This window comes from Tyto alba, unplaced genomic scaffold, assembly GCF_018691265.1.
Source record: "Tyto alba isolate M040663 unplaced genomic scaffold, T.alba_DEE_v4.0 Super-Scaffold_48, whole genome shotgun sequence".
NCBI classification, from domain to species: domain Eukaryota; kingdom Metazoa; phylum Chordata; class Aves; order Strigiformes; family Tytonidae; genus Tyto; species Tyto alba.
In genome coordinates this window covers 12249402-12263417 of record NW_024881324.1, presented here as the reverse complement: position 1 = coordinate 12263417, position 14016 = coordinate 12249402, and the positions used below count along the sequence as shown (strand labels likewise).

General features: G+C 39.9%; 1 protein-coding gene across 4 annotated transcripts in view; it reads left to right on the top strand.

Annotated features, from left to right (window-relative positions):
- RIOK1 (RIO kinase 1) overlaps window positions 1-13536 on the top strand; it is a 33292-nt gene extending 19756 nt beyond the window's left edge. For all 4 annotated transcript variants that reach the window (XM_032991976.2, XM_032991975.2, XM_032991974.2 and 1 more), the window contains 14 exons: window positions 608-677; window positions 1377-1419; window positions 2110-2202; window positions 3185-3297; window positions 3423-3503; window positions 4055-4141; window positions 4690-4827; window positions 5442-5545; window positions 7207-7313; window positions 8420-8485; window positions 10221-10340; window positions 10623-10676; window positions 11728-11868; window positions 13328-13536. In XM_032991976.2, the coding sequence (XP_032847867.2) occupies window positions 608-677; window positions 1377-1419; window positions 2110-2202; window positions 3185-3297; window positions 3423-3503; window positions 4055-4141; window positions 4690-4827; window positions 5442-5545; window positions 7207-7313; window positions 8420-8485; window positions 10221-10340; window positions 10623-10676; window positions 11728-11868; window positions 13328-13438 (1328 nt within the window). In that variant the 3' untranslated portion in view covers window positions 13439-13536. The remainder of the gene's footprint in view (window positions 1-607; window positions 678-1376; window positions 1420-2109; window positions 2203-3184; window positions 3298-3422; window positions 3504-4054; window positions 4142-4689; window positions 4828-5441; window positions 5546-7206; window positions 7314-8419; window positions 8486-10220; window positions 10341-10622; window positions 10677-11727; window positions 11869-13327) is intronic.
- The last annotated feature ends 480 nt before the right edge of the window (window positions 13537-14016 follow it).

Sequence of the window (14016 nt, the reverse complement as noted above, 5' to 3'; positions counted from 1 at the left end):
GATGTTTACCAGGTGATGGAAATGGCTGCTCAGCTCAGCCTGTTAGGGCTAAATGAGCTGTGATTGGGGCCTTTTGACAGGGTAATAAACTGAGGTTGTGTTTTCCTTTGTAATGAAGTGGTTCTAAAATGAAGGTTCAAAAGAGTGGTGCTGGTATATGTAGCCAAATACAGCAGCTTTTATACATTCAGCAATTAATGAAATGCCATTTTAAATACATCATGGGGAGAGAATCCTGGAGGCTGTTGCTTATTCCATTCAGAAAGATGGTTTTTGATTGTGATGAGAGAAGAGCAGACAAATTTAATGGTGAGATGTAATACCATCCAGAAGTAATGCCTTTTGGGTAACATCTCCAAGTCTGTGGGACTGTCTCACTCATCCGTGTTGTTACCTTACAGTCCTACTTTGAAATGTTGACAGAGTAGAGAGCTAGGTTAACTCTTGTATGTAGCTAAGCTTCTGTGCTTGTTACAGAGCTCCATCTGTGTTTTAGCATTGTGTTGTGGCATATTGACTGACAGCAGAATTGCAGGAGCAATTCCCAACGTAGGAAACTTCTTTGGATTTTGTTTTTTTTTTTCATTACTTCTTATGTGTTTTTCAGATAAGTTAAATTTTGATGACTCTGTTATAAACAGAGTCATGGAAAAGTCTAGACAGAAGGAATCGGACATGTGAGTATTACTTGTGGTTCTATTTTCATTTAAATAATTTGAACCCAGTTCTTATTTCTTAGTGCGATCCTGAGTTTTGAATAAATTTATTAAGAAAACCAAAATATGTAAGTCGTCTGCATGCAGTTTGCCTTTGGTCTTAAACTTTCTGGTTTCTGAATCAGTTGCTTAAATCATTCAAAACTTTTGATACTTTTGTCACTGCTGCTGGTAGCAAATCTGATTGTACTGGTGCAGTAAGATAGAAGTGATGGGTGTATTCCACTAGAAAAGACTATTTTATCTCTGATACTCTTTTTTTAATAAACAGGGGTCCTTAAGCAGTTGGTCTAAAAAGGCTTTGGAAGCCTTTTGAAAGTTACTCCTGAAGTTTTGATGAGGGAAAGGTACTTCTTTTTTAAACTTTAAGCGGGCAGCTTATAGCCCTAAGTTGTTAAGACAGGTACTATTTTCTTCTGAAAGAGCATCATTCAGTGAAGACAAGAAGATAGCTATAAAAGTGAAGGGCACTGATGTTTATAGGTTTGTTTTTTTTTTTTCCCTCCCCTGCCTGCAGGAAAACCCTTTGCTTTTATATGAACTGAGAGCCTTGCTTCTTGAGGCTGTCATCTTATCTTTAATACAGAATGTCATGTTTTACTCTGTCAAAGTACTGAGTCCATATGTGGGGTTATATAATTTTTTTTTCACTTCTGCTAGGTACCGAGTCAAAGACAAGTCAGACAGAGCAACAGTAGAGCAGGTAAGTCCTTAATTCATCAAATTTATCTCTTCACTGGAACAAAGAATGTGGAATTTTGGAATCAATTGTAAAATGGATACTGTAGGAACGGAATTTTGCCTTGGAATTCTGTTTCCTTTGTTATCCTGAAGAGACCTGTTGTTACCTTTTTTTTTTTCTTATATGAAGATTATACTTGCTTCCATAAACATTTTGGAGCTCATTTTTGTGCTTAGCATTGATTTGATCATACATGCAATGCAAAATTCCATCTTAAGTTTTTATTAAATTCCAAAGAACAATAAAAAATGCTGCATTTTCTTTTTTTACTTTTTTTCTTCTTTAGCAAGACTGGCCGTAGGCCACATAGCTGGTCTATTTCAGTTATGATAGCTGTATATTAAGAGAAACCTTATTTTAACACATTTAATGCAACTCTGGGCAGGAAATCATTCTCTTGTGTCTCTTCTAGAGCTAGCTCAACAGCATATGCTTAGCTTAAGAAAAGTAATCACGTTGAAAGAAAAAGTGAAGTATTGTTCTAGAATCATGGCAGAATTTTGAGTGGTTGCTGTTTGGATTGTCATTTGATTCTTAAGAATAGTCTGATGCCGTGGGTCCTTTAATATGGTACTAAGGCTGGACTGTATTACTGGGTTGTGTCCTCCTCAAAGACAGCAGTTGGGTTGACTTTTCTGTATTGAATTTGAGGTGTTGGATCCAAGGACCCGAATGATTCTGTTCAAGATGCTAACTAGAGGTGTCATATCAGAAATCAATGGCTGTATCAGCACAGGGAAAGAAGTAAGTTTTATTACAAATGACATAATAGTCTTTTTCTCTGCAAGTTAGGTGAAAGCTTTACAGTTCTCAGAAGATGTTTGAAATACTTGGGTTTAGTACTACTATTTTTTTTTGTGTTGCTTCCTTGATACGAAGTTATCTTAAGATAAAATTCACTTTATGTTAAAGGAAACAAGTTTCCCTAAGTATGAAAGATTTCTCAGAATACTTAAATGTTATCTTAAATTTGTGGATCTTGCTAATTATATGTTAAACTGAAATTTTGGGAAGGTTACATGTACCCGTAATATTAAACAGTGCCTGAAAAAACATACAAACCCAAGAAAATCTTCATGCAAGACTCTCTTGCAGGCTGATTAGATGAGCTCCACATGTCAGCAGGCATGGGAGTATCTAAATGGTGTAACAAAATTCTACTTCAATGCTACTAAACCTTCATTGCTTTTACAAAACTAGCGTGTTTGTGTGCTGTTATTATCCAGTAACATTACAGATAATTAAAACCAGACCACAAATTTCCAAGCGAATTAATAAATCAGTTTTAGAATGCCTAGTCCCTAGGCTGATCTGGTTTTCTTCCAAGTCCTTGGATGCTGATTAAAGGTGTACTTCCACCCTGTGTAGAGGTGTCGATGTAAGATATTTGGGCCATGCTTTATTGCCTAAATAGCGCACAGGCTCAAATTGACCCTTCACACAAGGGCTTGTTTCAGTCTCTAAGATGTGGGTGAGGCAGCATTTTCTTGTGCATTGTCGGTTTTGTTGTGTATGCGTTGTCACACCCCTACCTGGATTTATGTACTTCTGTAAGCTGCCTCTGGTAGAAAAAGAGCTTGCCTGTACATACAGTCTCACTCAGCTGGGTGCTGCATAGGGGCTGGGGTGAGATCAGGTTGTTTCCAGGTGTCAGAAAGAGAAGAAGAGAGAAGGTTATGTTGGTTTAAAGAGTTTTTTTTCATTTCTTCCCTTTATAATCTGATAGGCTAATGTATATCATGCTAGTACTGCGAGTGGAGAGAACAGAGCAATAAAGATTTACAAAACCTCTATTCTGATGTTTAAAGATCGGGATAAGTATGTGAGTGGTGAATTCAGGTGAGTTTGACTTCTGCGTGGTTTACTGGGGAGGAAGGGTTGTTTGAAAGGTGGTAAAATCACCAGTGCTAATACTGCATTGATTGGCTAAGAGTCTTTGTTGTCATTTATTTCTTTTTTTAAAGATTTCGTCATGGATATTGCAAAGGCAACCCAAGAAAAATGGTGAAAACGTGGGCTGAAAAAGAAATGAGGAATTTAATAAGGTGATTCTTCCAGGTTTTTATTTCAGCACGTAAAGGTAACTGAAACTTTTAAGTTTATAGGAGGTACTCTCCTATTGCTAGACTGTGGCTATCACTACCATTTAGGGTCTCTGGAGTGTTCAGGAAAGTATCTTAAGCTTCCATGTGGGAGAAAAAAGAAAGGGGAGGCAAGAATAAAGTTATTCTTTTGTCTTGCTGCTCATGCTCTAAGCTCTTCAATGTCTGAACTCTGTCTGACATGACTGAAAAGTGAGGATAAGCTAGAAATAGCTGCTGCTGAGTAACGGCACACTGTGTTACAGGTTAATCTAGGATTAACCTGCACTGTGTAAAGATTCTTTGTGTGACACTGGAACACTTAGAGAAGGGTCAGAGCCAGAATGGCTGTGACTTTTTGTATTCATTTCCTAGTTGCTTTTCACAAGTGAGAGTTTGAGGAGAGGAACTCTTACTGTATATTATGTTTAAAGCAACTGAGCTCCTCTTAGCACTAGTGCAATGAAAATAGTAGAGTTTGGTTTTATTTTTCTGTGGCTTTGTTCCTGTTACAGGTTGAATACAGCCCAGATACCTTGCCCAGAGCCAATTATGCTGAGAAGTCATGTGCTTGTCATGGGCTTTATTGGTAAAGGCGATAGGTAAGTGTTCTTAGAAAATACAATATTTTTTTTTTATTAGTACCTTTCCACACAGGTTTATTAAAAACAAACAAACCAACCATCTGAATTTACATGCTGTTACCTTAGGCCTGTAAAATTGACGCATTACTCTTACATGTGCATGTGACTTGTAGAATACCCAGACATTTGCCAGCTGCTACTGCAGACAGTCTGCATGATTCTGAAGCCTCAGTTGTGTGCAAAATGAATTTGTAAAGTGGCTTAACCAGAGGTTAAGGCTGGAAAGGCTTGTTAATCATACATTAAGATAGCTCATTATTTTGTAGTACAAACATTAATGTAGCATGGTCCAAATTAGCTCGTGTTGGAAATGGAGCTCTAGTATCTTTGGCAAGCACACACCAAGCTTTGATGCCCTTCGTGCTGGCTCCGTGCACTTAGCTGCTCTTGCTGACTTGCTTGACAGACTTGGTGAGTGGAAGGATCAGGTACAGCAATTAAAGCATTTGCAGCTGGTATGAAGAAGGAAAAAGTATTCACTTTGTTATTTGTGTTGTAATTTCAAGGCCTGCTCCTCTGCTGAAGAATGCTCAGTTGTCTGACTCCAAAGTCCGGGAGCTGTATCTGCAAATCATCCAGTACATGAGAAGAATGTACCAAGATGCCAGACTTGTTCACGCAGATCTCAGTGAATTTAATATGCTGTATGTTTTTAAACTTTGCTTTGAATTGTGACGTCTAGAATGTATGCATTGGCAACCTCAGTGTGAGAGTACTAACCTACCTTTAAGGGACAGGTGGGGACTTTTTTGTGATTGGGTTTTCTAACTTATTTATGTAATTACATAGCTTTTAACCCAGATCTGAGCTTTCTCGGTTTAAAAGAAACCCAAAAAACCAAAACAGACAAAAAAGCCCCAAACAAACAAAGGAAAAAAAAAAAAAAAAACCACAGAAAAACCCCAAACAAAACTCAACTAGAGAAAAAATTAGTGAGGTATCGCTTTTCTTCCTTTTTCTCCCTCTACCCATAACACTGCTTTTTGTGTTCATGAGAAGACTATTTAAACTTTAATAATACAACCTGTAATATTAAAGTTTAAGGAAATAGTCCTCTCCTGAAGAGGAGTAGTGTAGAGAAGGGAAAGGATTGACCCAAAAATGCCACTCTAGCCCTTATACGCGAGGTGTATGCTAGAGAAGTATGTTAAGATTGTTTGCTGGTTCTTAAGTTTGAAGCACACTTTGTTCCCTGCCCCTCAGTAATCTCCCATACAGCAGCAGTGCAGTTCGTGCAGCGCTCTCTGCTTTTCTGCAGGTACCACAGCGGGGCCGCGTACATCATTGATGTGTCTCAGGCGGTGGAGCATGACCACCCACACGCGCTGGAGTTCCTGCGGAAAGATTGTGCCAACGTTAACGGTGAGCGGGCTGCACTTCAACTCTTGTTCTGATAGCCGACTTATCTAGGCAGGTGAAATGTGCACACCTCTGTCCTTTCAAGTATAACTGACTATAGAAGCTGCCAAACTTCTGTTGAAATACCCCCTCTCCTAGGTTCTCGTGACTTCCTCAGGAAGCAGCGTACTGTGCCGCGTTCAGGAGAGTACGGCCTATGTTGGTAGAAATTACCTGGACAAAATAAGTCACCTGGCTGAATCTCAGGTTTACAATAGATGTGAGATCAGTCCCAGGCTGCAGCAGCACCCACCCTAATCCTAACTTGACTTACTTAAAGGACTGCACAGGCACACTGATATATTTCCTTCTGTGAGTGGAATCCATATCTGGAATTCCTCAGCTGGGAAGAAGTTACCGTGTGTTACGAAGATCCCTGCACTTACTTGTCCAGGTCAGCTGAGAGGATTGAGGCATAGAGTAATGTGTTAGAGATATTATCACTTGTCATAATATATTGATAAACAAGGTACCTTTATGTTATTTTTCTTTTGAAAATTTGGTCTTCATGTGTGTGTATGCATGTTCTATAACAGATACCTCCTGGTAGGCTGTATTTTTCTCTGAGGACAAGAAATCTGTCACTGCATGTTGCTTTTCTCCCCCTTTTCTTTTTAGATTGACTTTTTTTTTATTTTGCAGACACTCTTGAAAGTCTCTGGAAAAAAAACTGTCTGCATTTTGATTCTATGTGTTTGGTGATACCCAGTATGCTAGTATTTTCTTACTTGTTTCTGTTTGTGGATTTCTAATAACTGTCTTCTGGCGCAGATACTTGCACCCTTGCTCTTTTTCATGTCTTGGCTTGCACTCCCTAGATGTTCTAGTGTCTCTAGTGTTGCAGTGGTTTTGGTGTGTTTTGTTTGTTTGTTTCCTGTCACTGCAACTTTCTATGTGTAATCCTGCTACAGAGACAGCCCTACCTGAGAGCGTTGCAAGACTTGGGGTTCTGTGGGGACAGAGAGATGCCTCCGAACTAATTTTTTTTTTTATTCTTTCTATGATTAATTTCTCATGGTGAGAGATCTCCTGAGAGCTTCAGTAGGAAATGCTTACTTAAGCAGTCTTCAGTGTCTTTCAGTGCTGTTTTTCAGTACAGAAGTACAGCCTCTGAATTTGGTTATACTTGACTCAAGAAAGTAATTCTAGTGTAGTATTGAGGAGAATTCTAGTAAGTTAATGTGTCTTCCCCTTTAGGTGGATCATATTTAGGATGTACTGTTTCTCAGTGGGTACTTCTGTTTCTCTTTGGCAAAAGTTTTGAAGTCTCCATTCCTTATTCTTTGCAATGTATTTTTCATCCTAGTCATTGCAAGTAGTATTACACCTGTCTTAAGTTGTTTACTGCTTAGCCTCTACTCCATTAAGTCTGGCTTCTGCTGAAATTGATTTGGCTTTTATATTTATCCAGTTATTCTTCTTTCTGTGTTTGTTGTGTCTGGAAGATGAACAGTTTTATTTTAGATGGCCAAGAGTCATCTGATTACTAAACCCAGTATGATGTGGTACAAGGTGCTGAGACTTTCCCAAGTAGTCAGGGCCATTGGCTGTCACTTCAACATCACAGCTGCGTATGTTATGCATAATTACATATGGTTTTTGTCTCTGCCCTTGTTTCCTGGTAGACTTTTTCCAGAAGCACAATGTTGCAGTGATGACTGTGAGGGAGCTGTTTGAGTTTATTACTGATCCTTCTATCACAAGTGAGAACATTGATGATTATCTGTCGAAGGTAAGACCTCGTGGCCTTGTTGCTTATGTAGGAAGACTTGATAAATAAAATCAGGTCTAGTTCAAGCTCCTTCATCATATTTACTCGATGTCCTGCTATTGAAGGGAGCTGCTACGTAACATTGTTATGCTTGTGCTTCAGAAATGCATATAGGGCTTTCATTTATACCATTATAGGATGACAACACTTTCTCAAAAAGTCTAATCATGAAAATTCAAATGTCTGTTTCAGGTGCTGCTAAAACCAGGATGCTTTATATTAGTTTGTTCTTTTTGACAAGGAGAATCTCTGCAGAACTATACCTATGCTTATATAGAGAATGGAGTTAAGAATGCAGATGTGAGCAGGGTGGGCTGAGGGAGGAAGGGGATGACTCAGGGCACAGTTTTGCTAGCCAAATATAGCGGCTGGCAGAACACGTTGATTGTAGGAGGAGGTAAACTTACTCAGTGCTACTGGCAGCACCCATGTATTTCATCTCTAGCTGCCAGTCCTCTGCTCCCAGTTGGATGTTTTTTTAAAAAAGGGAGGGTGGAAGAAAAAGAAGCTTTTTAAGTTCATGCAAGAGAAGTGGGTGTCACATATGCCATGCACAGAGTGGAGATTTGATGTGTCATTCCTCATCAAGACCACGAGGCAGAGCCAGAGTGTGGTCCAAATACCAGTACAGCATGGGGATTTCCAGATCTTGTGTACTTTCTGTCATACCGGAGATTGAATGAGAAAGAACTGTGCTTCATGGTTTCTCTTTCTTGTGCACTTCTGGCTCACCCAGTGTGCATGAGAAGAGCCACGTTCCAGTGCTGCTCACTGTATCCTCCTTGCACTGTTACATCCTGTAGTCATGCAGGGCCTCTCATGATTTGGTCTGGGAGGAGCAGCAAGCATGTTTTCCCTCTTACTAAAGCAGATCTGCTGTTACAAGTGCGCTTTGCAGAAATGTTGGTTACCATTAGGTGTCACTCGAGGCATTGCCATTGGGAAAGCTGGAGTATTTGTGAGTGACAGTGTAGAGTACAGGGAGAAACACAGATGGGAATGGTTAGTTGGATTAAGTGATGTGATTCTTAAGAGTGGTAACTTTGTATTGTTTTATATTTCTTTAGGCAATGGAAATAGCATCGAAAAGAACAGAGGAGGAAAGATCTAGTCAAGATAAAGTGGATGAGGAAGTAAGTGAGGATTTTTTTTGTTCCTGCTACATAATTAATATTAACCTTGCCTCTTCTAAACAATGAAAAATGCTCCGTTTTATTTGGCAGAATTTACAGTTGATAAGCAAAACATTGTGATGCTGAAATGTCTTGAACTAGTTGAGATGTGAAGTATTAAGGGATGCCATGTGTAAAAGCTGACAGTGATAAATTGTTAGAAGGCAAATACTCCTTTTCCTAAACTAATATGTTTGCTTGTAGCTAGGTCCCTTGATGTATCTTCCAGTTCAGGTGCAGTTAACAAAAAAACTGAATGGAGAGATCTGGTTATGCCAGTGGTTTTGGACCAGCAATACAGAAACAGGATATTTGAATACGTGCAGTGACCGAATTGCCTATCTAGCTCCAGACCCAGTCCAATTCAGTTCTTCCATGTCCTGGTTCCCTCCCTTGCTTTTACATTTAGTGAAGCCGCTTCAAGACCGTTACAGAAAACTACTAATGTTCTGAAAAGGCTTGATGTAAAGATAAAGCCATTTCTATATTAGTCTTATCTATCTGTTCCAGAAGAGCTTAAACCCACCCCCCAAATCTAAAAAATCAGCTCTGTGTTGGGCTGAATTTGTATCAGTGAGACCCTATTTGTACTGGTTCATGTGGTGTTTGTCTTTGGAGTCAATACGACTGGATTTATCAAAGACTCTTCTTTTTCTCTTGGAGCTCTGCAGCTGTTATTGCTTCTGGCTCAAGCTTGCCCAAAGAGGAATTTTGTTACTGTTGTCATTTTTGTTGTCTTTTGTTTTTTTTCCTAAGATAGCCCCAGCATACAACTTATGAACTATAGGTAGGGTCAGATGCTAGTGTTTTGTTGCAAGCCCATCTTTTGCACACCAATTATTCCTTTGCTTATATAAAGGTACTGGCCTGTAAGAGAGATGGTTTAGTAGCATCTAAGTTAAGTTTATTTCTCTTAGGCTTCTCATGCCACTATGGGTAGTTTGTGTCACTTCCTTCACAAAAGAGTAGAGCTGATTAAGGGCAGACTCTGTGGAGGTGGGGGCCTCTGCTCTTTGCACAGCACTCGGGTTTGGCAGTTACGAGCATAAAGCGTACTGAATTTGTGCTGGGATTGAACTGATACCATGAAAAAGAGAAGCAAAATGCTTCTCACTGATCTGGTACTGACTGAAGTTTGTTGGAGGACTGTTTCAGAAAGACTGCGTGGTAAATTGTAAGTACGTTGTCGTTGATACTGCAGTTAGGTTTCACTGTACTACACTGCTGCAGGAATCTTTTCTGAGTTGGACTGTAGGTTGAAGCAGGTATTATTATATAAGTAGATAAGTTCTAGCAGTGCATTTCAGCAGAGTTGCCTCCTGAAGGCATTGTAAACATTACCATAAAAACATTAGAGAAAATTCTTGGAATACAAAACCTTAGGACTCAAATAGGTTAAGATGAAGTTGGAAGGATTGGAGAAGCTTGTCAGTGGCCTGGCGGCAGTCAGCTGAGGAAGGAGCCACCTTAGTCATGGTCTATCAGTAATGTGTAGACTGTGTGTTAGGTCTGCTCCTGCGGAAAAAAAGATAGGCTGGAATTCAGATGGTAGTGGATGACTGCCACGGTCATTTTTAGTTTCTCTGAGCCATGAAATCATTCATGATTATTTTCTTAAGGATGCATAATTAGGAAGGAAGAACATAATGAAACTATACGTAAATTTGTAAGTCTGTGTTTTCTTTCCCTCTGCTAGGTGTTTAAGAAGGCTTACATACCGCGAACTTTGACTGAAGTTAAAAACTACGAGAGAGATGTGGATATAATGATGAAATTGAAAGAGGAGGATATGGCATTGAATGTTCAGCAAGATAATGTGAGTAGACATGCTGGGGCGCTGCAACAAAGAGGGAGGGCATATGAATTCTTCTTGCTGCAAACTGATAGTAACAAACAAAACCAGAAGCCGTGTTACCAAGGTGTGGAGTACTGAATCTAATGTCAAACTTTAAAATCATCCGGTTAGCACTAATACTAACTGTATGGGTTTTTTCCCTGAATTTGGGGTTTTCTTTTGAGGTTATAGTTTTCTCTGGGCACAAAGATTTAAGATTTGTATTTTGATAATGTAATTTTCTTTCTCTCTCCCTGAATGTAGATTCTCTACCAGACTGTTACAGGACTGAAGAAGGATTTGTCTGGTGTTCAGAAGGTGAGAAGGTCTTTTTGAAATCCTTTGTTTTAGCTGTTTTCAGAAAAGCACTTAAGGTGTATAGAGAATGGCTCATCTTGCAGCTGACACCATGAAAGAGCCTCTTGTCTGCAGAGTGACCGTTTATGTCTGGGATGGGCCTGGCATGACAGTGTGGCTGCACACCACATTAATTGCTTCCCTGCACTGTGGCTGATGCTGGCTTGCTTGAGAATGAAGTGATAATCCTTGCTATGGCCATGCGATCTCTGAAGTTAAGGTGGAGAGGAGGGAAGGTGTTTTCCAGTTAGAGAAAATGATTTAAATTGAAGCATGACTACAGGTTTTGATATGTGCAGGGTAGCTTTGCTGTAATTCTTGTGTAAAGAGCAACCCTTCAGTATAAGTCATAAGATATTATGTTTTACTGTATTTGACGTACTTGACAGTGACACTTCTGTAAAGTGCATTGGGTAAGAAGTTGGGTACAGATCAGTCTGTAGCAGTATAATTCAAGGCAGAAAGCCCTATGTCGATTCCCCCTCCTTCCTTTGTAAATGTTATCTAGCAGAGGTGTAGACTGTTTTAAAATGGAAATATAAATATGGATGGGATCAGGCTGTGGCACAGTCTTCAAGTTTGTTTAAGAATAAGTGAGTTTTCCAGTGTAGATATTTGTGTTTGCAATAAAGCCTACATAGAGTACCCCCAAGGTAGATTTGTGTACGATCCAAGTATAATTAAAAATTGGCTTCCACATATGTTAGCAAGTCACTGTTTAACTTCTGGAAATTAGTTTGGGAGTGCCAGTACAGCTGTGTTGTGAGCCCTGACCTGAAAGATTCTGTGTTGTACGTTCTAGATTCCTTATTCTTAGTTTGGGTTAACCTACTTCTCATTCTTTTTCTTGAGACTCGATGATGGCTCTAGTAAAGCAGGTGGCACAGGCTTGCTCTGGGGTTTCTTTGCAGCCGATTCTGTTTTGGTTTATATATATATGTGTGTGTGTGTGTGTTGTCATTAAGTTTCTTTGTTTTGGTTTGGTATAGTTTTCTCTTGATACATTTTGCAGATTCCTGCACTTCTTGAAAAGAAAGCAGACGAGTCAGAAACAGACTCTGATGATGATGGCAGCTCAGAGGACTCCGATTCAGGCTGTAAAGAATCTGTGCATCCCAAAGATAAACCTGCTGAAGTTAGCATGGACAAAAAGGTCAGCTGGCAAGGAATTGTTTATTTTTCCCACCTTTGCCTATGTGACAGGAAAAAATCCAAACTTAGTTCTTAGCGGATCTTGCTGCTTCTTGTCTGAAAGAAGCTATGGACTTTTCCTGTTGTGGGGAATGAGAGCAGAGAAAGTGAATTTTATTAATGGTGTTTATATGTAGAGGAACATATAACGTAGCTCTCTGTAGCCTAGACAAAACTAGAAGTGAGATCTCTGTAGGGAATTCCAAGGCTACACAAAGAGGAATGTAGTGAAGCCTGGCCAGCTCTTAGTGCCTCTGTCTACTCTTCCAGCCTTTGGTGTTCAGGTTTGTGGTCGTGGTCCCTGATTAGCTTCCTTTTGCCCAGGGAACTGAGACCACTTGATCGATAGAACTGGATACTTGGTGACAGTGTTTGTAGCACAGTGGCTTTTGCAGTACCATTAGTACAGACTGACTAGCTTTGCAGTGGGCAAGAGATGTGACACAGTCATAGAAAGGGATAATGGTTTGGTTTGTTTTTTTTTAAGGTTTAATTTTCCAAACTGCAGAACAAGTATGCTCTGTTTTGGTGAGGCTCTTCTGCAGAGTATCACCCATGGATGAGAGCCTTTTGGCAGCCTTTTAGGTGCTGTGCAAAAGAAGGGTGAAACTTGGTAGGCTTAAGGGGTTCAAGGTTTGGGTTTTGCTTGTTAGGCTTTTCTTCCTAGAAAAGGTGAGATAATACATTCCATATCTGTCAGATAGAAATGCAGTGCTCTACTAGACATTGTCTACCAATCTAGAGCTGCTGCCTTTCAGATGTGAAGCAGGGATGTTGTGGTCACTTCTCATCCTTATGGATAGGTTTTCATTTGGACTTGGTTTTGTGTGAGTAAGGTGAGTTTTCTGATAGTTTATGTGTTCAGCTGTAGGTTGAACATCAGATTAGCAACAATTACTTCCACCACCCACCCCATTCTGCTGACTTTGCGTTTTCCAGTTGAGTGTAGTCTTCACTGTCTGGTACAATTTCTAGTGTGTTGCAGTAGCATAGCCCCCTTTCTTGCCAATCCTGATGATGATCAGCTTGCTCTGAGATACCAGCAGTTACTGGATCAGTATTTTTGCATGACTTATAGAAATACATACTATAGTAGCCCTGTGGGTAGCAGAGAACGTAGATCAGGCATCCTGTTGTAATTCTGGGTGTAAATAGCATGAGTTAAAAGTGCCTCTTGTTCCCTTTCTTCTAAGGTTGTGTGAAACTCGGGTTTTAACTGGTTGAATTTTGCCTTGTCAGTACCAGTGTGTGGTTCTTGGCTCCACCCCCAACGTATACTTCCTTTTTCCTTTCCCCTCACCATTCCTATCGATTTCTTTTTGTGTGTGTGTTAATTAATTTGTTAGTGTAACAATTGATTGACCTGCTCAGAATCTCTCATTCCTTCTAGCTTTAAATGAATGGTGTTTGGTCCTTTGTAGGAACGGAAAAAGATGGTTAAAGAAGCCCAAAGAGAGAAGAGAAAAACCAAAATCCCAAAGCATGTGAAGAAACGGAAAGAAAAGACTGCAAAAATGAAGAAGGGCAAATAAAATCAGCTTTGGCTTGGGGAAATGGATGGTTTGTTGTGGGTTATTTAGTCACCATCTTCTTTCTTTTTTAAAAATTAAAAATAATTTATTTATATACATACGGTATTAGCTGTGAGGGTGGTTTTGTTAATAACATGATGTAATTGAACAGAATATATGCCATGGGTTTCTCAATGGGAAGGAATGAGTTTAACACTTCTGCGTGTTAAAATCCTTTACCTGTGCAGGTTTAACCTGTTCTTAAACTCTCATTGATGGGTTCCTGGGGCCTTACTCCCCTGCCTCACGCTGCATACAGGCTAGTTCGATTTGTTCCGGAGCAGTGATTTGATTTGAACAGATTTTTGGAGGAGGGGGAATGGCTATTCAAGGGCCCACGCCTTCTTCACAGTCTGGAAGCAAGTTGAGCTGGATGTCCTGTGCAGGCTGTCACAGTCCCCCGTGGATGACCCTGCAGGCATTGTGCCTTTGCTGCCTCCCTGTGCTTGCATCACCTTCGGTATTTTCTTGCTGAAAGCTGAGTTTAGTGATTTGGGAGGCACATCAGCTCTCTTTTCCAAGTTCCTTGCGGTTTCAGA